General features: G+C 33.0%; 1 protein-coding gene across 6 annotated transcripts in view; it reads left to right on the top strand.

The window, feature by feature from the left end:
• Nucleotides 1-25,361, top strand: part of Mindy3 (MINDY lysine 48 deubiquitinase 3) — an 86,168-nt gene that overhangs the window by 32,303 nt on the left and 28,504 nt on the right. For all 6 annotated transcript variants that reach the window (XM_026408121.2, XM_077802546.1, XM_026408120.2 and 3 more), the window contains 2 exons: nt 14,134-14,204; nt 14,765-14,845. In XM_026408121.2, coding sequence (XP_026263906.1) covers nt 14,134-14,204; nt 14,765-14,845 — 152 coding nt within the window. The remainder of the gene's footprint in view (nt 1-14,133; nt 14,205-14,764; nt 14,846-25,361) is intronic.

Below are 25,361 nucleotides of genomic sequence, written 5' to 3'. Positions count from 1 at the left end.
CATTGAATATTCCATCAGCTGGTAAGTATTTGAATATCTTTTTTTCCATTTGCTCACCTCATTAATGTAACTACCCTATGATCATACTCATTTTACAGAGCAGGAAACTGAGACACTGGGTGGCTGAGGATCTTCTTTTTAATTTTACATAGCTTAATAAATAGTATAACTGAGGCTTGAAGCACAGTTAGATTCTGTACAACAATATCCTTAATCAGTATGATGTAATCCCTGTTTTACTATGTATATTTTATGTATATTATCTCATATATATGTGGGATGAGAGAAGTTTATCTTATTTAAATTTTATGATAACCCAGAGAGGCAGATGTTTGTGCCACTGATAAACAACTGAGATTGAGTATATATTCAATAGGTTCTTTGGATAAAGTTAATAAATGAGCCATGCACATATATATCTCAAAGAGAATGAAGGTGAAAAAGAGACTATGAAGTTATTAACAAGGTTTTTCTTTAGAAAAATAATTGAGATAGAAACCCTAATAGAATTATACATAAATTTCAAGAGTTAGAAGTCTCCTAAATTGTAGACCAGGAAAGAGAGACTTTTAGTAGAAGTAATAGTAAATGAGGTCAAGAGTGTCACTAGCCTAGAAGTGCACAGTTCTTTGAAGAAATAATATCCTGAGAAAAGACAAAGGCATTTTGACCTGTAAAAGAATTGAAACTTGATATTTGTGAAGCTTTCTTAGAGTGTGTATGCAGAGATAAAAAGAAGAAAAAAAGAGAGAAAGGGTTTAAATCAGTTGCTGTAAAGAATATAGAGATGAGAAAAATTTAACAGTGGGCATTCAGCAGCAATAGTTTAGATGAGATTAACTAGGATTATTTTAAAGTGAATATGACCAATAAAGTTTTTAGTTAGTTACCCCCCCCAGCAATAAACTTCAGTCTGGCAGTGGGAGAAAAAGTGTATATTTTATATTTAGCCCAGGAAAGGCCAAGAAGGTTCAGTGAAAGATGAACAGGGTATTTTCTCACCTTTATTTTGTCAATATTTCATCTGTCATGTGTAGTAAACATTTTTTCTCATGGTCTTTTGCCTTGAATCATGGTGAACATTTAGACTGTTTATAATTTTGGCTATTACAAATAATGTTGTAGTAAGTATTGCATATGGGTCTTTCCTATTCATATATTACTACCAGTTTGATTTCTAAAAGTTAAATGTGTATCACATATTTAGCCTTTTGTTAAAATTTTTATTTAGAACTTTATTAAGATATAATTCGCATATATGTTTAATACTTAAGATGTACAATTCAGTAATTTTTTAGTAAGTTCTTAAGAGTTGTGCAGCCACCACCACAATTTTAAAATATTTTCCTCATCCCCAAAAGAAATCTTGTTCCCATTACCATGTTTCTTTTCATTCCAGCCTGGTGACTACTAAAATCTACTATTTGTCTCTACTAAGTTTGCATGTTCGGGACATTTTGTAAAAGTAATACAATGTCTGGTCTTATGACTGGATTTTTTTTCATATATCATAGTGTTTTCCATGTACCAGTACTTCTCTCTTTTTATTGATAAGTAATATTTAATCTTATGGATATACCACATTTATTCCGACATCAATTAACAGACAATTGGAGTGTTTCCATTTATGTATAATACTGTTAGGGACATTAATGTGCATATTTTTGTGAGGACATAGTTTAGTATTATTTACTCTTTCCCTGGGAGTTAAAATCTGATATCATACAATAATTTATAAGATTTAGCCTTTTGAGAAACATGTTAAATATTGATAATGACAAATTTCCTTCTGAAATTTGCTACACCAACTAGTAAAGAATAAACTTCCATTTATGAAAGAGAGGTCCCATTTTCTGCATCCTGGCTGACACTAGATTTGCCAGAATGGTCAATCTTGAACATTCGTTTGGTCAGTTTATTTACCAGTGACAGACTTTTAATTTACACTTCTCAGATTTTACTGAGCCTCAACTTGATTATATTTTTTCATGTATTTGTCAGCATTTAAAATTTCTTCTTCTGGGAATTTCTGCTCCTCCTTCTATTGGCATTTTTGGGTAAGGAGTTATTTTCTTTCATTCATTTTCTAGGACTATTTATAAATTCTCTTTTAGTTGGTTGTATATTAACTGTATTGCAGATATTTTCTTCCAACCTTTCCCCTCTCATTAGCATTGTTAATGATATATCTTATTATACTCAAGATTTTCATTTTTATGAGGTTGAATGATTTTTTTACAGCTTGTTTTACTTTTTTTCTCTTTGTATCAACTTTATATTTCTACCACCCCAAGATTAAACTGCTATTCTCTAATATTAATTTTCTTCAAATGCTTTTGTGGGACTTTTTTTTTCTCTTCTTCTTCTTCATATTTAGCTCTATAGTCTATCTGCATTATTTATGAATAGTATGAGGCAGGGATCTACATTATTTTTTTAACTTGTTTTGCTTGTTGGTGATCAAACTTAGATCCTGAATATGCTAGGCAACCATTCTACCCCTGAACTACATACGCTCTCAATCCTACTATTATGGTTTAGATGTGAGATGCCCTTAGAAGCTCATGTATGAAACAATGCAAGAAAGTTTGAAGTAGAAATTATAGAGTTAACCCTTAACCTAATCAGTGAATTAGTCCCCTGATAGGGATTAACAGAGTTAACTGAAGTCATAAGGTGTGGCTAGAGGAGATGAGAATTGAGGTGTGGCTGTGTGTATGTATTTGTATCTGGCAAGTGGAGATCTCTCTCTGCTTTCTGATAGCCATATAAGCTGTTTCCCTCTGCGAACTCTTCTGCCATGTGTTCTGCCTCACCACGAGCCCTGAGGAATGGAGCTGGTCTTCAATGAACTAATAAGACCTCTGAAACTATGAGCCCTCAAATAAACTTTTTCTTCTCTACAATTGTGCTGGTCAGATCTCTTAGTCATAGCAATAAAGTAGCCTACTAAAATACTTACCTTTTTACTTCTTCTCAAAGACTTACCCAAAGACCTACTTCTAGTCAGTTCCCTGCTGGTGGGAAACAACTCCATAAAAAAAAAAATTCCCATATTTGTGAGTCATTCTTCTAGCTCATCTATTCTACTGATGTATTTGTGAGGTAATATGTAAAACTATGCTATTACATGGTATTATAATATATTTTGATATATATTTGTTAGTACATGTTTCTTGATATTGTACTTTTCAAAATTATCCATTCTGGGGGTTATAGATCCAAAAAGTACATGCTTAGACACCAGTTTCCCTGGGTTCAACCCAGCATGTGTACACACACACACACACACACACACACACACAAATTATTGTAATTTCTACACTGTGTTTTTCAAACAAAGTTTTCCCCATATTTTCTGGTTTTTGTTCTAAGAAATTTGTGAGGACTTGGAGTGAAGTCACATTGAATTCGTACATGATTTTAAAGAAATAACACCCTTACAATATTGAATCTTCCTATCTTGTTCCATATGTCCTTTAAAAAATTTAGTGTTTATCACATAGATCATATAGGTCCCAATTCCTCATGCCTCATTCTATCCCAAATGTTAAAGCTATCTTTTGCTTCTGTAATAGAAATACACTGCAAGCTAGGCTTGATGGTGTGTGCCTATAATCCCAGCAGCTCAGGAGGCTGAGTCAGGAGGATTGAGAGTTAAAAGCCAGCTTCAGCAATGGTGGGGTGCTTAGCAACTCAGTGAGACCTTGTCTATAAATACAAAAATAGGGCCAGGGATATGGCTCAGTGGTTGAGTGCCCCTGAGTCCAATTCCCAGAACCAACAAAAAAAGAAAAACACTGCAGTAAAACTAATTACCCTCTTTGCATTCTTGCCCACTCCCTCAGACTTTCACATTGCCTAGTGTATTCTTTTTTTGATCATGTTTCTCTCTCACTTAAAACCTTTTACTGGCTGCTTCCCCTTTCACTTAAAATAAAACCCAGATTCCTTTCTAAGACTGATATCTTTTCATGGTCTATTTCCTGTCTATCTGTTGTCATTTTCTACCACTGCTATTCTTTTGATCTGAAGTTTTCTTTGTTTTCCTATACATGAGTTTTCCCATAGATGAGTTTTCCCATGAACGCTTTTCTACCTTAAAGGAATCCCTCTATATTTTACACTCTTTATTGTTTATATTGTACATTTATTATTTTTGTATTTTTATTTTATGTTTTTTTAATATTCATCTTTGTCATATGAGATTGCTGTAGAAGTGTCAACTGCTATAAATCAAAAATGTACAATCTTGTTTTTAATTAAAATCACTATTGTCTATTGAGGCATAGTTATTTCAAGTTAATGAATTTGTGATACATATCAAATAATATAAACTCTAAGTAATAAGATCATTTTGAAGTTCTATTATTAAGTAATGAGTTGCTATTAAGTGGTTAGGTGCTGTACAAATTTGAAAAGTGTTTGGTTTATAAAAATAGGAGATATGGGCACAGTGGTGCATACCTAAAATTCCAGTGGTTCAGGAGGCTGAGGCAGGAAGATTGCAAGTTCAAAGCCAGCCTCAGCAAAACTGAGGTGCTAAGCAACTCAGTGAAACCCTGTCTCTAAATAAAATACAAAATAGGACTGGGTATGTGGCTCAGTTCAATTCCTGCTATTCCCTCCAAAAAAAAAATTAATAGGAGAAAAGATCAGAAATGCTATTTTTCTCAAATCTTATTTGCAAAAATAAGTTTAATGGGAACCAGATTGCATTTCACATTTAAAAGATCATCTTTAGTATCAGTATGTCCCCATACAAATTTTTAATATACTTTTCAATAGTGTTTTTTATCTGAAATTTAAATTTAACTGGGTATCTTTATTTTACTTTTTGTTGTTAATTTTAACAGTGCTAGTTGGATGCCAAGTTGAGCAATCTAACATCTTAGGAATACAGCATACTACCAGTGAGTTTAAAAAGCTCTTCATGCTCATATGTAGTTCAAACATGGCTCAAAGTATAGGTACCTTTACATATAAGTGAAATGCTGAAACCTTTTTCATTATATTTTTTATTTTAGCTGTCCTAACATCCTTATTTTAAAAAGTCTTTTTTTTTCATTTTTAACTACAGAATTCTTTATTTACTCAAAAGACCTTACATAATCTATCACAGTTTAATTCTTCCTCATCACTAACTTGTGCTTGAGCAAAATAATGCTACTTGCATTCATATCTTTGTTCTTGCTTGTTGCTCTGCCTAAAGAGCCACGTCACATTTTTTAAACATTACCATCTAAACTAGATGCCTCTTATCTGTGCCTGTCCTTTCTTCAGTAACCACTTCATATACCAGCTCTTCCAAGAAGAGCTTCTGATTCTCATGGCTGAAAGATCCTACCTCTAAGTATTTTGCTTTCCTGACACTTACCACATCCTACCTAGTCTCTTAACTGCTTATTACTAAATTGCCCTTTAGTAGAAAATCTGATCATCTGACCTCTCTGGGATACCTTTGTATTTTTGCACTATGCTTGGCATGTTCTTTTCCTATAGATGCCCTCACAGCATAATAGCAAATTTAAGTACTTGGAATATAATACTCTGCATAGAAATATAGTTAATCTCACTGAAATTAATAAGGTATGTGTAGATGGGGACTGATCTTGATTAATATTTAAGATGCAATTTAATGCTAGGGTAAGAAAACCAGGTTAGACAGAAAATTCTAAATATACTTATAATTTTAAAAAGGTGAATTCATAGAAGCAGAGAGTAGAATGGTGGTTACCAGGAGATGTAGTAAGTTGGTGAGATGTTGGTCAAAGGATACCAAATTTCACTTAAAATGTTGGAATATTGTTAAAAGTTTTGTTGTACAATATGGGGACAGTTATTAAAGACAAACACTTAAAAATCATAATTGATTTTAAGTGTTCTCACCACAGAAAATAAATATGTGAGTTAATACATTTATTAATTAGTTGGATTCAGCCATCCAACAGCATATACATATTTGGAGACATGTTCACTATCAATATATACTACTTTTATTTGTCAATGAAAAATAAAAGACAAATGTATATTGTAGTTAGGCTAAAGAAGAGTCTTATTTCTTTGATGCTATTTATACAATTTATATTTTAGTACTCCTAAAAATTCAATTAGAAATTGGATAAGTCTTCATGGTTTATTTGTCTTTTTATTCTTATAAGATAATAAACCAATAATGGGAAAATATGCATATATATATATATATATATATATATATATATATATAACACATAATTATTAGAATTTTCTGCAAGTTAGAAATAAAATAATCTTTGAAACTTTCTGAGAATCTTTATAAATAAATTCTATAAGTTGTAATTTTTGAGAATATTATATTCTCAGTATATTATAACTTGATATTAAAGCCTTAATGATGCTTTTTAACTGTCAAAAGAAGATAATTTTAAATATATACTGTTTAAGTATGTACTCTTTTTAAAGGAAATAGGCTTAATATATTTTTTAAACATTACCATCTAAACTAGATGCCTAAGCATGTAATTACTGATCTATTTTGAAAAATGCACTACCCAAGATTTATGAAAAGCTGTTTGGTATATTTAATAAAATATTATATACTATTCTAGATATTTGTTTAAACTCAAAGAAAAGGGTGATGTAGTAACAAATCATAACACTAGGTGGTAGTAATTGATTTTAGAAATGATAAAATGTTTCTAAACATGTATTCTTTCTTGAACATGTAAACATTTAGTACTGCTTACTTTTTTTTTTTTTTTTTTGGTACCAGGAATTGAACTCAGGGGCACTCGACTACTGAGCCACATCCCCATCCCTATTTTGTATTTTATTTAGAGACAGGGTCTCACTGAGTTGCTTAGGGCCTTGCTATTGCTGAGACTGGCTTTGAACTCATGATCCTCCTGTCTCAGCCTCTTGAGCTGCTGGGATTACAGGCGTGTACCACCACATCCAGTTAGTACTGCTTACATTTCATTGGAAAAAGGAGAGATGTTTTCAAAGTATTTATTTACCTCTTTGGCCTACTTACCTGCACTGTGTTTTATTTCCTTTAACAGCTCTTTCCTAAATATTCTCAAAATTTTGGGTCCTAGGTCCTTTATATTCTTAAAAATCACTGAGGATCCCAAAGAGGTATTACTTATAATACTTATAAGCCAATAATAATTTTTATGTTAGAAATTATAACTGAGAATTTAAAAAATATGTACTAATTCATTTTAAAATAATATGACCATTACTTGTAATACTTTTAATTTAAAAAAAAAAAACTTTTTGAAACAAATTAAGAACAGTGGAATTGTTTTAAATTTTTGAAAATTTATTTATTTATGGTTTTTAGATATACATGACAGTAGGGTGCATTTTGACATATTATCCATACATGGAGTGCAACCCATTCCAATTTGAATCCCATTCTTGTGGTTGTATATGATGTGAAGTTGCAGTGGTCATGTATTCGTATTTGAGCATAGGAAAGTTATGTCCAATTTATTCTACTGTCTTTCCTGTTCTGTGTCCCTTCCCTTCCCTCCATTCCCTTAGTCTAATCCTATAAACTTCTACACTTTCCCTACTTACCCTTCCTTGTTATGGGTTAGCATCCACATATAAGACAGAACATTTGGCCTTTGGTTTGGGGGGACTGGCTTATTTCACTTGGCATGATAGTCTCCAGTTCCATCCATTTACCAGCAATGCCATAATTTCATTTTTTCATGGCCATGTAGTCCATTGTATAAATGTGATATGTTTTATTTATTCTAGGTTGATTCCATAGGTTGACTATTGTGAATTGAGCTGCTATAAACATTGATGTGTGTGCATCACTGTAGTATGCTGAGTTTAAGACCTTTAGATATAAGCTGAGGAGTGAGATAACTGGGTCAACTGATGGTTCTATTCCATGTTTTCTGAGGAATCTCCATACTGCTTTCCACAGTGATTGTACCAATTTGCAGTCTCACCAATAATGTATGAGTGTATCTTTTTCTCTACTTTCTCGCCAATATTTATTATTGTATTCTTGATAATTGCCATTGGAATCTTAGTGTAGTTTGATGGATTTTTACATCTGTTTATGAATTCAATCTATTGTGATATAAAAAATCACTTAGATGTGTAAACCTCCAATCTACATTCATGAGAGAGTAAGAATAAAATAAGCAGTTAACACCATATTATGAAAATCATTTGGATCTCTTCCTGAAAAGGTTCCTTTGAATCCCAAAAACTCCTAAATCATACTATAAGAATCATTGTTCTAACTCATCTCTGCCTAGAAGAAGGTAGTGACAAAATACAACCTATATTTATTCATGCCCTCTATTAATTTTATTTTTATTAATTAATTTATTATAATTTTATATTTATGACAACAGAATGTATTTCAATTCATAGTAAACAGAGCACAATTTTTCTTGGCTCTGATTGTACACAAAGTATTTTCACACCATTTGTGTCTTCATACATGGACTTAGGATAATGATTTCCATCTCATCTTCTTACCCACCCTGCCCCTTCCTTTCTCCTCCCTCCCCTTTGTCTTATCTGAAGTTCCTCCATTCCTCCCATGCCCCCCCATCCCCATTATGGATCAGCATCCTCATATCAGAGAACACATTCAGCATTTGGTTTTGGGGGGATTGGCTTACTTCAAATTAGTATAATATTCTCCAACTCCATCCATTTACCTGCAAATGCCATGATTTTATTCTCTTTAATACCGAGTAATAATCCATTGTATACATATACCATAGTTCCTTTATCCATTCGTCTACTGAAGGGCATCTAGGTTGGTTCCACAGTTTACCTATTGTGAATTGGGTGCTATAAACATTGATGTGGCTGTGTAACTATAGTATGGTGTTTAAAGTCCTTTGGGTATAAACCGAGCAGTGGAATAGTTGGGTCAAATGGTTGTGATTTGCATTTCTCTAATTGCAAAAGATGTTGAACATTTTTTCATATATTTGTTGATTAATTATATATCCTCTTCTGAGAAGTGTCTGTTCAGGTCCTGTCTTCTACTTTTTTTGATTTTGATTTGTTGTTCTTTTTCTAGGGCTTTGAGATGTAATGTTAGGTCATTTATTTGTTGACTTCTTTTAAGGAATGAACTCCATGCAATGAACTTTCCTCTTAGTATTGCCTTCATATAGTGTCCCAGAGATTCCGGTATGTTTTATCAGTGTTCTCATTTACCTCTAGGAATTTTTTAATCTCCTCTTTGATGTCTTTTGCAACCCATTGTTCATTCAGTAGCATATTAATTTAGTCTCCAGCTGTTGGAGTACCTTCTTTTTTTTATCATTGATTTCTAATTTCATTCCACTATGATCTGATAGAAATGTAGGGGAGTATCTCTGGGTTGTTTTTTTTTTTTTTTTTTGTATTTGCTAACAGTTGTTTTTTGACATAATATATGGTCTATTTTAGAAAAGTATCCATGTGCTGCTGAGAAGAAAGCATATTCACTCATTGATGTATGAAATATTCTGTACGTGTTTGTTAAGTCTAAGTTATTGATTGAATTATTGAGTTCTATAGTTTCTTTGTTTAGCTTTTCTTTGGAAGGTCTATCCAGTGGTGAAAGAGGTGTGTTAAAGTTCCCGAGAATTATTGTTTTGTGGTCTATTTGACTCTTGAACTTAAGAAAAAGTTTGTAGATTCTAAATTCTTTGGGGCATTTATATTTATAATTGTTATGTCTTGTTGACGTATGGTTCCCCTAAGCAGTATGAAATATCCTTCTTTATCCCTTTTGATTAAATTTGGCTTGAAGTCTACTTTGATATGAGGATGGAAACCCCTACGTGTTTCCACAGTCCATGTGAGTGATTTGTTTTTTCCCAACCTTTCAACTTGAGTTTGTGAATGTCTTTTTCTATGAGATGAGTATCTTGAAGGCAGCATATTATTAGGTCTTTTATTTTCTCTTATCCAATCTGCCAGTCTGTGTCTTTTGATTGGTGAGTTTAGGCCATTCAACATTTAGAATTATTATTGAGATATGATTTATATTCCCAGTCGTATTTGTTTATTTTTGGTATTTAACTTGATTTGGTTTCTCCTTTGATTAGTATTTCCTTTAGTGTAATACCTCCTTTTGTGATTTTCATTGTTATTTTTCATTTCCCCCTCATGGAATATTTTGCCAAGGATGTTCTTGTAGTGTAGGCTTTCTAGTTGTAAATTATTTTAACTTTTTTTTTATCATGGAAGGTTTTTATTTAGTCATCAAATCTAAAGCTTAGTTTTGCTAGATATAAGATTCTTGGTTGGCATCCATTTTCTTTCAGAGCTGGTATATGCTATTCCAGGATCTTTTAGCTTTCAGGGTCTGGTTGAAAAATCTGCAGATATACTAATTGGTTTCCCCCTATATGTAATCTGATTCCTTTTTCTTGTGGCTTTTAAAATTCTTTCCTTTTTTTTTATGTAGGCATTTTCATTATAATGTGCCTTGTTGTGGATCTGTTGTGATTTTGTGATTTTTGGTGTCCTGTAAGCCTCTTGTATTTGATTTTCCAATGCATTCTTCATATTTGGAAAATTTTTCTGATATTACTTCATTGTATAGATTGTTCATTTCTTTGGTTTGGAATTCTATGCCTTCCTCTATCCTAATATTTTTTAAATTTGTTCGTTTTATGTTATCCCATAATTCTTGAATATTCTGCTCATGGCTTCTTAACCATCTTTACTGTGTTGTCAACATTCTTTTCAAGATTATATATTTTGTCTTTATTGTCCAAGGTCCTGTCTTCCAAGTGATCTAATCTGTTGGTGATGCTTTCTTTTAACTTGGTTTATTGTTCTGTTCATTTCAAGGATTTCTGTTTTGTTTTATTTTTTTCAGAACTTCTCTCTCCTTATTGAACTATCTTTTTCTTCCTGTATTTGCTTATGTAGCTCTTTATCAAAATGATCTTTTGATACCTGTATTTGTTCTCTTATATCATCCTTTAATTCACAGAACATTTTAATTATGTACATCCTGAACTCTTTCTCTGTCATTTTTTCTGTTGTGCTGGCTATGATTCTAATAATTTATTATTTTGTTTTGTTGGGGGCACTTTCTTGTCTTGTTTTTTCATGTTGTTCATGTGTCTTCCCTTCCAGCACTGCAGATCTGAGGTGTCACAGTTTTTACCCTATAGGCTTATAGGGTGCATGTTTCCAATATCTCTCCTTTAAAGGGGGAACAATGTGAACAGATCCCAATACAAACAATATACAACCTTAAACCAAACAGCTGCTATTAGGACATTTATGGTTTTGTCACAATATACAGAAATGAAAAGTTCAATTATTATTTACAATATAAACCGTAGGTTTGAAAAGGGTCTGCAGTTTCTGATGGTGGACAAAGAAACCAGGGGTTAGATATAGGATGTTGAGGGGGTAGGAGGTGAGAATATATAGTTATTAGAAAGCATGAAAGAGGAATCTAAAGAAGTTGGTTAGTAGCAGGAGAAGAGAGAAAAAGTGATTTGGGCAGATAAGTGGAAATACAGTAGAGTTCAGAAAACAAACAAATATTAAGAAAAATTAAAAATGTAAAAATAGGAGATAAAAGAATATACAACACTACTGTAATATACTATTCAGACATCCCAGCCCTCAGTAGCCTAATTCATGAAAAGTACATGGTTTCACAAATGTTGGGGATGTGAGGGCAAGAGAAGAGAAAGAAAAAAAAATTTGAAGGAAGACACAAGGATTGTTTTTGTAGGAGATCAGTATCTTTCCAGCTTTCCTTCTTATCCAATAGGTGGGATTGACTGTTGTTTGCTGGTATCTCCACCCTCAGGATAGTGAAGGTTATTAGGATGGGAGGATTGGTCCTGGGGGCAAAGCTCTTGGAAGTGGGGTATAGCACTTTCCAGTCTCCAATGGAGACTGCACCCCAAGTATCTCCTTTGGGACCCACTCATGTGATGTGGGCACCTAATCTTAACTCCTTTTATCACCTGTAGACCTCACAATTCCTGGTCTCTAATTTAATCTCTAAACTGTATCTCACTCATCCCAGTTGTGAACCTCTCTATCCAGAGGACTTACAGGCTGTATTCTGGGGGTTGTGCACCCATTGAAGAGAGCTGTTTTATATTGGGTAGTTCAGGACCTGGTTTTGCAAGCTAGGGACTAGGTGCATAGCCGCAAGCACTGTGCCGGGTTAGTAGCTACTGGTGAGGTGTGAGAATAAGGACTTTCCATTCCTTGATATTGCTTCTGAGCTCCAGCTGGTTTTCTAAACTGAGAGTCTCCCCAACTAAAGGTGTCCCAAGAAGGAGGCGGCTGCTTTCAGCAATGAGGTGCTGCCAGAGGTGACATTGAATGGTGGGTTCAGAGATGCAGCTCTGTGGCATGCAGTATTGTGGCTGCCAGCTGTCTCCAGACCCAGTACTGTGTCCCCAGATGCAAACTCCCATATGTAGAGGACTGGCAGTGGTGGCAGTGCCCCAAGATGGAGGCAACCAGGAGAACCCGATGCTCGTAGATAGGAGTCCACACGGGAGTAGCAGCCAGAGTTCCTACACATGGGCTGCAAAGGGGTGTCCTGCCTGGAAGCAGCAGCCAGGATTTTTGCACAGTTGGGCAACCAGGAATCCTGCACAGGTGCTAATGCCAGTGGACCTATTTGGGCATCTGGAGGTCCTATGTGGACGAGTGGCCGGGAGTTCTGTGCTGATGCTGAGGCCTGGAGACCATGGTGGCCGTGATTTCTGTGCAGGAGCAGCTGGGGGTTGGGGGGCAGCAAGGGGGTCCTCTAATCACTCCCAGAGAAGCAGTATTCCCACTACTTGAATCCCAGAGGTCCTGAATGACACAGAATGCAGCCTCCCTCTAGGCCACCATCTAATTAATCTTCCCTATTAATTGTAAATTTACAAATCCAAAAAGCTAAACTAATATATATATATAGTTTTACAGTGAACATAAATTTTAACCAGGAAAAAATTCTACAGACATAGAGAACCAAATGTATTTATTATAGTTCTGCTTAATATATGCAAGGTAAATGCTACAGTCTGAAAAGATTTTATCATCACTGTTACATCTCTGTGAAATAATCTGTTACACCTCTTCATTCTTTTCATGTTTTCTTCTTTCTTTCCACCTCCATGATTTTAAATCTAACCTCTGTGCTGATGATTCCCAAATCTCTATATCTAACCCTCGCTTGCCTATCCTATGTCATCCAGTTGTTTGTCTCAATTTAGAAGTCCTAAAGATACATGAGTCCCAGCTTGTCTAAGGGCAAAGTTATGTTTTCTATTCATACAACACCAGAATATACTTCATAATCCTTTTTTAGTTAATCACTGTTTATCAGGTTCCCCAGGCTAGATGCATTTAGGGAAGCTTTAACAAACGTTTAACTTCTTAAATACATTCAATTTTTCATACCTCTGCCATTTCCTCTGCTTTGAATTTTCTTCTTACCTCTTTTTGGCCTGGAAAACTCCTGCGTATGCTTCAGGATACTGCTCCTGTAAGTCTTCCCTGACACTGTAAAGCAGGTGCTTGTATACTGCAGTGTGTGTGTGTGCCTGCGCATGTATATACACAGCACAAACATTTTTTTCATTTGCTTCTTGGTAAACTCTAAGCCTTTATAGGGCAGAGACTATTTTCCCTTCATTATATCTCCTATCTTAAGCATACTACCTGTGTCCATTTATAAAAGAGAGGGATAGCATAAAATATCCATATTTTAATTGTGCTACCCAGTGATAAATTTTACTAAATAAGCATGTCCACTTTTTTTCAAAATCAAAGTCAACTCAAGTGAACCTTTTTGCATGGATATTAGTCTTTACTTTTACCAGTAATTCTTTGGATTTCAGGGAATAAATTATTAAGCAAGTTAACATTGAATATAAAGTTTTATAAATACATTTAAGATACATCACCCTTATCCATCACAAAGGTAATCTAGTGGTATTTTATAATTAGTGGTAATACAATGATTTGATTTTACCTCTTAATTCATATGTGCTAAGTTTCAAAGTATATTTCCAGGTAAAAGTATTTTGGTATATATAAATATAAATATTTAAACACATATATATGTATGAGTACTTCTCAGGTTTATATATAAATACAATGCTAAGTTTTTGGCTTTGCTTTTTTATTTTGCAGAACTTCTTGGTATACATGAGCAAGCAGCTGTAGGATTCTTAACATTAATGGAAGCTTTAAGATATTGTAAGGTAAATTGATTTTTAATATATTTTGAAACTGTTTTATTCACATGTTCTCTGTTGTAGGTAATATTTTTGTTCCTATGATGGCACATTTTAACTTATTACTATGCCATTCTCTTCATTTTCTTTCTGATCCCTAAGTCTAAACTGGCAAGGTGAAAGATGGTTAAACTGACTGATCCTGAGATTGCTGTGAGAGGAATAGGGACAGAACTCAGAATAAAATAATATATAAAATATACAATATGACTTTGAATTTGAGGTGCCAAAATCTTAGAAGGAATCATACTATCTAGGACTTTTGCCAAAGCTTAAGAATTGGGGCTAATCTAGTTATTTCTAGCTGTATTAAATTTACATAACTATTATTATAATATGAAGGTGCAATATAAGTTTATACATTTTATGTATACATGGAACATTTGATCTTTATGGATAAGGCATTCTGTTGAAATATGTAATTACATTTATTTATGAATTAGAAAATATGCTTTGAATATTTATGTGTTAACACAGGCATTGTAAATTTTTCATTTATTTGTTTTACTTTGCTATATTTCTTCCAGGTTGGTTCTTACTTGAAATCTCCAAAATTTCCTATTTGGATTGTTGGCAGTGAAACTCACCTCACCGTATTTTTTGCCAAGGTATACTTCTAGCAGGATTTTTTCTTTAAATATGGCATCAAACAAACAGGTATCATAAGTCCATAAGTTGTATTTTGTGCAAATGTCAGTCTGTTTTCACTAATAAATGGATTGTTCCAAGAATCTAAGAAGTAAATACTACAGAATGTATTATATTGCTCCGATATTGGAATCATTTCAATAAAATTTGTCACTCAATTGTGTTATGGAGGAGTCACATTTTGGTTTGCTTTTTTTTTTTTTTTTTTGGTAGGGAGGATAAAAAATCTCACTCACATGATCTAAAATAACTGTATCTCCTTAGAAAATAATTTAAAAATCTATTCAATGGTATTAAAGTCAAGTGTTCTTTAAGATAGAACATTTCCCACAGTTTTAATATGTAATTCATTATAATATTGAAATAAAGGAAATGCATTTGTGTTTCAAATGCTTATATAAAATTATTTAAGTCTTAATCATTGACTACATATAATATCTTTTCATAATTAAGTGTTTAAGAGCTTTGATCTTAACCTTCGTTTAAATTCCAGCTTGCCATTGCCACTTACTAACATTTCTTATCCTTTTTTCTTATTGTAATGTAGGGATTAATTAAAATACCTTGCTCTTAATTGTCAGGCTCAAATATAAAACATTTAGCAGTGTCTAGTTTAATTTAAATGCTCAGTAAAGCTTAGCTGTTTTCATTATTGTCAATTTCATTTTTCAACAAAATTTAAACATCTCTGTTATCATAAAGTTGAATTATTAGTTTTTGAACTGAATGGGAAAATATAAAATTGATCCTTTGAAAGTTTTTAGTTCTAATGCATTTTTTGGATTCCTCCTTGAAAATTTTAGCAAGTATTTATCAATGTAAATTTACTTGTTTCTATATGAAGTATGAATTGTATAAATTGTGCCAAAATCTGAATTGATAGACTGTTAAATTTTGTAGATGTAATTCATTATTTATTCTCTTATTACTTTTATTGTGCTAGCAAAAGTCCAGTTAGCAGATTTAGAACAAGAAACATATTAAGTTTTCTTAAACTGGGAAAGTTATCATGTACAACTCTAAAAGTACAGACCTTTTTTACTTGTTACTTTTAATCAGAAAATTTTTGCTTTTTACTTCCCTCCTAAAATAGGGAGGAAGAAGTTGAAAGCAAAATGTAAACTACAGAAACAGAACATCTTCTACTTAGTGATGATTTCATTGTTAATATATTTCCAGAAAAGAAAATTTTAATTTACATATATAATGTATTTTCAAACAAACTATATTTATTTCCAACCCCACTCTTCAACATTGGGAAAATTAACAAATTATACCAAGCTGTATGTTATAAATGTAAAAGAAGATGAGATGAAACTATTTTAAATCTTACAATTGATATTTAAGGAATTATTTTGTCAAAAATAGACTTAGTGGAAAGTTAACGCACATATATATCAACTGAGCTCTGTGAGTTTTCAGAATCTTGTATTTAAGCATCTGAGTTAGAACTGCTGACAGAGCAATAAGAACAAATTATGCCTTCTTGATGAAACATACACTTTTTGCTCACTACTGCTGATATTTATTGTTGTTTCCATGGCTCTTGGCTTATTGTGCCATTGGGTTTATCACATAGCATAGAGTTTCCAATTCCCACTGTCTTTTTGCATGTCCCATGGGAGGTAGTGAGCCTTATCCAGGACAGGTCTCTCATTTATTCTATTTCTCATCTATATATCCAAGCCACATGCAATAAAATATTTTATTAGGGATGTGAAATTCATAAGAGAAACACAGGTCTAGACCTGACAAAACCTAAAACTTAGTGTGTGACTGTCATTAAGGTCACATAAAGGACATTTTAAATCAGTCTTCATTTATTTGCATCCCTGATGCTCCATAGTCATGATAGGAAAGTGCACATATAATAAGGTGATTATAGAAATTTTTTAAGTTTTAGAGTCTTCAAATTTTTAGATCTTCAATATTGTTATATCAAATTCCTCATCTATCATATAGAACTCTTGAATTTTATACTGATTTTGTTTCAAGGCTTACCTTTGTAGTCTGAGCACCTAGCAATTAGTTTGGCTTATCAGATAGAGGATTCATTAGTTGAATACATAAACCTTTTGCATGTATTTTCTACACTTGAGTTCCAATGATATTGGTATACCCTATCTTTCCGTGACTTCTTTTGAAGCTTCTTAAAAGTATAGGTACTTCCCTTTCAATGTATTTTATTTATTTATTTATTTTAATTTTTTTTTAAAGAGAGAGAGAGAGAGAATTTTTTTAAAATATTTATCTTTTAGTTTTTGGCGGACACAACATCTTTGTTTTTTGTATGTAGTGCTGAGGATCGAACCCCGGCTGCACGCATGCCAGGCAAGCGTGCTACCGCTTGAGCCACATCCCCAGCCCTCAATGTATTTTAGAAACATCAAATTTGGATTGTTCAAATGTGTTATTTTAAAAAGAGTTGCAAGTAAAGTTTTTTTTCTTTTGATAATATATTTATTGGGTTCAATTTTAGGTATTTTTAACTATAAATTAGTGTTTATATATTCTTTGCCATATAGAAAACACTGGAAAGTTTGCTGTACTTGGAATTAATAACCCTTGATTATTTAGTCATTCTTTAATATTTTATATTTGAGTTATCACTTTTGGCCATTTGTTTGTTTTTATTTTTGAGTTTTGGTTTGGTTTTGGTGAATTTATTCATTCTATGTTCCATTGCCTTAAACAAGGTATTTTCCTACCCTAGCAGTTTATTGTAGAAATTGATGTCTTTTTCTGTAAATTCTGTTAATGTGTTTGATTTAAATATTTTGTGTGCTGTTTGAACTGGTTAAAATTAACTTTAAAAATTCTATACTTATAATTTTTAAGGCAACCTGTACTTTAGTATTATGAAATGCCAGTGAAAAACAGTGGAATTCTTAATGTGTTTCAGGTGATCACAGTTTCAACTGTCTTTAGGTATTCAGAAACTCATTTATCAAATTTTACTAGCATATAAAGTGCCTGGCATTCTGCCAGGTATTGTTAATATAGTGATGAGCAAAAATAGATGTGGCTCTTGTTCTTATGAAGGTATGCATTATAATTAAGGAGGCATTCAAATTTTCACACTTACAAAATTAGGTCTACATTGCTGTAAAAATCTATCTGACTTTTGGAGGATTGGGATGTTTCCTTGAAGAATTGATATCTAAAATGAGCACTCAAGGCATAAGAATGATTAAACTGAGGAAAAAGGGAAAGCCATTCTCAATGGAGGAAATAAATGCCTGCAGAAGGAAAGATTGTGGTGAGAACAAAAACTGGGAAGAACAGGAGCACTGAGAATTAGTGATATGAAGTGAGGCTGGAAAAATAAGCAACCATGTTACTCAACATCCTAAGAGTAATGGCAATCACTAGACTTGGTTAAAAATTGGAGGTGGGAGATAGTTTTGAGGTAGATAGGAAGGAAAGGAATGGGATTAAATTTACATTTTGGAAAATTCACTCTGGTTAATTGTGGAACAGACATAATGAAGAGGATGTACCCTGTTTATATAAGATAGGGGAGAGTGAACAAGACTTGTCATATTTCAAGTTAGTGAAGAATTGAATTTGTCCAGGGTAGTTATGTAGAGAGGAATAAAGTACATAAATTTGAGAGATTTATTCCCAAAGTAAAATGTCAACATTTGATGATACATTGGATTTAGTCAATGAGGTGTAATTTTTAGTTCACTGTTCTATATTCACATCATAGATTTTTGTAGAATGAAAGCTTTAAGTGTTAGAACCTGATAAGTAGAAAGGGCAGGTGTTAATTTTCATCTTGAAAATTAAATTTAGACAAATAATGAGTAACATTAACTACATGTTAGAAGATAAAGCTCAAATTGATATTTCATCAAAGAAATAATATCAGTTTGGTTTCTATTCATTTTGGTAATTTAAAAGTATTTACTTAAAGTCAATGACTTTCAAATATATGTGAATTGGAATTTGAAAATAATTTATATTGTGCCAAAGAATATAACTTCTAAATTTTCAAATATTCTTATGTAGGTAGTTTCATGGCTAGCACTAAAATATTTCCAGGGTCAAGTGGTTGATGGCTTTGGCTCATTTTTCCAAATTGTGCAAATAAATCTGCATATTTTACAAATATATTAATATGTACAAGCAGAAGAAAGGTCTCAGCTCTTACATTTGAAGAAAGTAAAGGTGTATTGTCCAACTTGTAAAATTCTAGAATTTTCTTTTCCATAAAGATAATCTCTCACATTCCAATTTTAGTTTTGCTTTGCAAATTATATTTACTTAAATCTGTTTAATATCTTTTTACCTTATTTCCTTCTCCAACCTAATCATTTCTAACTTTTCTTTAGAAGTTGAATCTCTAACTTAATTAGAATAATCCCAAAAGTGTTTCCCCCCTCTCCGCTTTTTTCACTTCCAAACAAGAATCCAGTTAAGTGTTCTCCATTGTTTGTTGTTTATCTTTCTTTAATGCAAAACTTGACCTCAAATTCTTGATGCTGATTTTTTGAGCATTTATGTGTATAGATAATCCAATGATCAAATTATAGTTATTTCAAAAGAGTGTTTGTCAAACAGTTAAAATTTCCTTTTAACAAAATTGTTCTTCGTTTGATCTATTGTTTTCTTGTACATAGTGGAAAAACTAAGATTTTAGGCCAGAGAATGCTGTGTGTTAAGCATTCAAGATATCCTTGAATTTTTTATGGTACCTTTTGAAAATACCTATTCTAGTACTTATCACCATTTAATTTGTCACTATTTTAAAACTTCACTAACATTTAAATTTTCCTCTTAAATGTAATATGAGAAAGAATGGTTTAGAATACCCTACTTCTTTTGAAGACTTGATATAATATCCCCTGTACTATTTCATTTTGAGCTTCTCTGTTGAAGTAACTATTTGATATTCTCTTACTTGGTACATTTATCTTTTTTTAAATTTTTTTTTAGTTGTAGTTGGACACAACACCTTCTTAAAATTATTTATTTATTTTTATGTGGTGCTAAGGACCAAACCCAGGGCTTTGCACATACTAGGCAAGTACTCTACTGCTGAGCCACGCCCCGAACGACGTGGTGTGTTTCTCTTAAAATGACTTAGCTAGTGCCAATAAATTATTTTTATTTTTAAGTAGTTTTATAAAAAGTAGGTGTACCATTTAAAAACCTTGATATGGGTCAAAATTGCTTTAATATGATATCATCAAGCTTTAGTTTTTTGCCTTAATGGTCATCATCTTAATTACATCATAAATGTTTGATTTTTACTTATGCACTTTCTCATATAAGAAGAAAAGAAAATTGATTTGCTCAGGGTTATAGGGCAAGGCAACTATAAACTTGAGATAAAAATCAAGATTGATTTCTTAGAATGTTACCACTGATTTTACGGAAATAGGCCTCGCACTAAGAGTTAGGAATTAGAAATGAGAGAGTCATTTGGCAATAGACAGAATTTTAGGCAGCCTGGCAAGCAATTAAGACATTTCCAGACAATAGAACAAGATTCATGGTGAGTTGGTTGGTGGAATCTCAATTATGAAGACTAAGAGTAGGAAACTAGAGGATTTTTCTTGATGCATATTGACTAAGTCAAGAGATAATAAGAGACTACAGTTTGGGTTTTCTTATTGAAATGGCCCAATCAAATAGTCTCACAGTGAGGTTTTATAAGTCCTGCCCACATAGACAGCACTTTCTGGTTACTTTTAAGTATGAGCAGACCAAGGATCACCAGATTGATCTTAACAAACATTGAAGATTGATCCTAATAAAAATTGTGATATATAGCTATGATGAACATGATAGGGGGGATTTTAAGATTACTAAATATTCTTTGGTTATGAGAGTTTAACACTGTAGCTATGCTACAGTTTAGAAGTGGCTAATTCCCCCAAAGTTTACATGTTGTAATCATGGTCCCCAGTATGTCAGTGGGGAGAGGAGTTGGAACCTTTACAAGGAGGAACCTGGTTGGAGGTAGTTAGGTCATTGGGGGCATCACTGTCAACAAGACTGGGGTTATTTCTGACAGGACTGAGTTGTTACAAAGCAAGGCCATATTGCCTCCTTGGCTCCTTCTGCATGCACTCCTCTACTATGTTGAGAGGCAGACAAGGGTCCCTCGTTAGAGACCAGGCAGATGGACTGGCCCCAGAACTTCAAGCCAAAATCTCCCATTCTTTGTAAAGTACCTAGACTCAGGTATTTTGTTTTACCAATGAAAAACAGGCTATTATGCTAAGCTAATGAAACAGGAAATAGTACATATTATACCCTATATGGAAGGAAAATAGCTGAAAAACTAGCTTTTTTATTTTACCTGATCAATTTAGACACTCATATAAATTTAATAGACCGGCTTTGTTTAATATTTACAAATAAACATTATAAATCTATATACTATCTATATATACTCTTATGTTTAAGATTTACTTTCATGGTTTGAACACGGATAAGAATTGTTTCCCTTTGGTGAAATAATCTCTCATCAATTTTGGCTTTCCCTTTTGAAATGAATGGTTTACTCTTAAAACTTTTAGTAATTTTAATTATTTCAAAAGCACTAATTCATTATTTCAAATTTGAGTGCTGAACTCTTTACTTGACAGTTACTACTTCCTATGTGAGAGGTCCAGTGGCCCAGAACTTAGCTTTCAATTTTATTAGAAGCATTTTCCTGACCTATCAAGAATTATTAAACACATTTATCAGATTGGAAAAGATTTTCACAAGTCAGTTTTTTGAAAAGTTAACAATTAAATTTTATGAAAAGGTTATAAAACTTCAGCTTGATCATTTATTACCTAGTTCTGTCTTTATGAAATTTTTTTTCTAAAGTTTTTAAATTGTCCTCCATATTTATAAATCATCTTTTCTACCTAGTGGTATAAACAAAGAGATCTTTTGATCATCTAAATTTCAGCCTCTGTGAAACAACAAGACTGATACTGTACTCCTCGACATAGTGTCTCAAGGAGTTGGCTTATGAGTAATGCATACAAGCTGTCCTTTGTAAATGGGAGTTTTTCAGTTAGCAATGAGGGGGAAATATCACAGAATCTAACTGTAGGAACCTTATAGGGAGTGCAAAGTCATCAAGCTGGAAAGTTCCCACAGAACCTTCTAATAAGAAGATGTGGAAAGGTGAAAGGCAGTTAAGTAAATGGACCTTTTCAAAGAAGGAAACTTAATTCCTATTAGGTAGGATAGAAAACTTTCCAGGCAGGTCATCTGAGCTATGGCAAAACAAAATCTTTAGATCTATAATATGAAGTAGGAATGTATCCTTGGGCATGGGTCTTGAGAAATCATGTCATGGTATTTTTGCTGAGATTAGTTGAGAACTTGCAAACCTACTGCAAGGGTAAAAAATGTATTTTGTAAAGGAAGTACTTAATTTAGAACCTATTCTTATACTTATTTTTCTTTGTGAATTGTTTTTCCTAAATTTCAAATGATAAAACTAGTTCTTATATAAGAAGATTGTATAATGTACATCTTCTGATACATTTTATTTCTTTTTTCAGGAGTCAAGTCTGGTCTTGATACATATTTATATACTTTAAAGGATTATTGAATATTTGCCTTCTTTTTCTTCCATCATTTTCCCTTTTTATTCTTTGAGTTTCTTGGTATTTGGGCTTCAAGAATGAATTATTTGAGCCATTTTCTTAGTTTTTTTCTTCAAGAACTAATTATGAAACTTGTGATGCATAATTATGAAATTGGAATTATGAAATTCAAGATGAGGTACTTTTAATATAATGGTGCCTTTAAGATTACAATGCTATGAGTAAAGGGGTAGATGAAATGTCTTATTGTCCATTTGAATCTCAATCTGGGATGGCATCTGCTGATCCAGTATAAAAAATAGTTGACACATGCTTATAACACCTAGTTTTATCTTTAGAAATTCAGTGACTAATTCCCTTGATGATCCAGTTCAGACTTTCTTTTGAAGTTGGGAGATGAGTTTGACATCCCTTTTTTGTTCTCTTTTATGGACTCTGTATGTACATAATATTACCTTTGACTTTTCCTATAGTAAAGCAGTTTTCAGGTGAGAACATTTATGCATTAATGTGAAAACATATTAACATTTAAACACAAAATGTATAGAGAAGCAATTTAATGTGAAGGAGAAACAAAACATTTACCTCTTTCTCTTGGGGCTGACAGTGTTCTCACAGTGGTATCTGTTATGGGAGTCTGAATAGAATTCTCTACCAAACCAGCTGTTTTGTGTTTTACTCTTTGATGTATATTAGGAAGATTATTACAATTAAATATTGGGCCCTTATTGTTAGATGTTTTAAAACTGCATAGTTCTGCTTTAACATCTCTGCATTTCTCTACTTAAACAGTTTTCTCTAAATAAATAGTTCTAAGGAAAAGAAGCAAAATGATGCTTTACAGCTTTTACTGCTTACCACCATTAAAAAATGTATTAGTTAAAATTCATGGGATTTGAAATACTTAATTTACAGACATTTATAACAGTTTCTCCATATTTTAGTGCAGTTTCATCATCCCATCCATTTATCTTAAGTAATATTTAGAGTTTGTATATATGTTTAGATTCTGTCTTACTACTGCAAAAAGGAAATGGATTTAAGAAACTAAAGTATTTTTTGTAATAACTCCTGTGATTTTAAATACTTATTGTCTAAAATCAAAATAACAAAGACACCAAAGTTAAACTTCTCTCTGAAATACTTGAAAAGTTTGGGTAGAAGTCTACACAGACTAATTATTTCATTATGAAAAACATGAATTTTTTATTATTATTATTGGTTGTTCAAAACATTACAAAGCTCTTGACATATCATATTTCATACATTTGATTCAAGTGGGTTATGAACTCCCATTTTTACCCCGTATACAGATTGCAGAATCACATCGGTTACACATCCGTGTTTTTACATATTGCCATACTAGTGACTGTTGTATTCTGCTACCTTTCCTATCCTCTACTCTCCCCCTTCCCCTCCCTTCCCATCTTCTCTCTCTACCCCATCTACTGTAATTCATTTCTCTCCCTTGTTTTTTTTTTCCCTTTCTCCTCACATCCTCTTATATGTAATTTTGTATAACAATGAGGGTTCTCCTTCCATTTCCATGCAGTTTCCCTTCTCTCTCCCATTCCCTCCCACCTCTCGTCCCTGTTTAATGTTAATTTTTTTCTCATGCTCTTCCTCCCTGCTTGGTTCTTAGTTGCTCTTCTTATATCAAAGAAGACATTTGACATTTGTTTTTTAGGGATTGGCTAGCTTCACTTAGCATAATCTGCTCTAATGCCATCCATTTCCCTTCAAATGCCATGATTTTGTCATTTTTTAGTGCTGAGTAATACTCCATTGTGTGTAAATGCCACATTTTTTAATCCATTCATCTATTGAAGGGCATCTAGGTTGGTTCCACAGTCTAGCTATTGTGAATTGTGCTGCTATGAACATCGATGTAGCAGTATCCCTATAGTATGCTCTTTTAAGGTCTTCAGGGAATAGTCCAAGAAGGGCAATAGCTGGGTCAAATGGTGCTTCCATTCCCAGCTTTCCCAGGAAATCTCCATACTGCTTTCCAAATTGGCCACACCAATTTGCAGTCCCACCAACAATGTACAAGTGTACCCTTTTCCCCACATCCTCGCCAGCACTTGTTGTTTGACTTCATAATGACTGCCAATCTTACTGGAGTGAGACGGTATCTTAGGGTGGTTTTGATTTGCATTTCTCTGACTGCTAGAGATGGTGAGCATTTTTTCATGTACTTGTTGATTGATTGTATGTCCTCCTCTGAGAAGAGTCTGTTCAGGTCTTTGGCCCATTTGTTGATTGGATTATTTGTTTTCTTATTGTTTAATTTTTTGAGTTCTTTGTATACTCTGGATATTAGGGCTCTATCTGAAGTGTGAGGAATAAAAATTTGTTCCCAGGATATAGGCTCCCTGTTTACCTCTCTTATTGTTTCTCTTGATGAGAAAAAAACTTTTTAATTTGAGTAAGTCCCATTTGTTGATTCTTGTTATTAACTCTTGTGCTATGGGTGTCCTATTAAGGAATTTGGAGCCCGACCCCACAGTATGTAGATTGTAGCCAACTTTTTCTTCTATCAGACGCGAAGTCTCTCATTTGATATCAAGCTCCTTGATCCATTTTGAGTTAACTTTTGTGCATGGCAAGAGAAAGTGATTCTGTTTCATTTTGTTGTATATAGATTTCCAGTTTTCCCAGCACCATTTGTTGAAGATGCTATCCTTCCTCCATTGCTTTTAGCCCCTTTATCAAATATAAGTTAGTTGTAGTTTTGTGGATTGGTCTCTGTGTCTTCTATTCTCTACCATTGGTCCACCCACCTGTTTTGGTACCAGTACCATGCTGTTTTTGTTACCATTGCTCTGTAGTACAGTTTGAAATCTGGTATCGCTATACCTCCTGATTCACACTTCCTGCTTAGAATTGCTTTTGCTATTCTGGGTCTTTT

This window comes from Urocitellus parryii, chromosome 9 (assembly GCF_045843805.1).
Source record: "Urocitellus parryii isolate mUroPar1 chromosome 9, mUroPar1.hap1, whole genome shotgun sequence".
Taxonomy (NCBI): domain Eukaryota; kingdom Metazoa; phylum Chordata; class Mammalia; order Rodentia; family Sciuridae; genus Urocitellus; species Urocitellus parryii.
The sequence above is the reverse complement of the archived record's forward strand: the minus strand, read 5'-3'. Positions and strand labels throughout refer to the sequence as shown.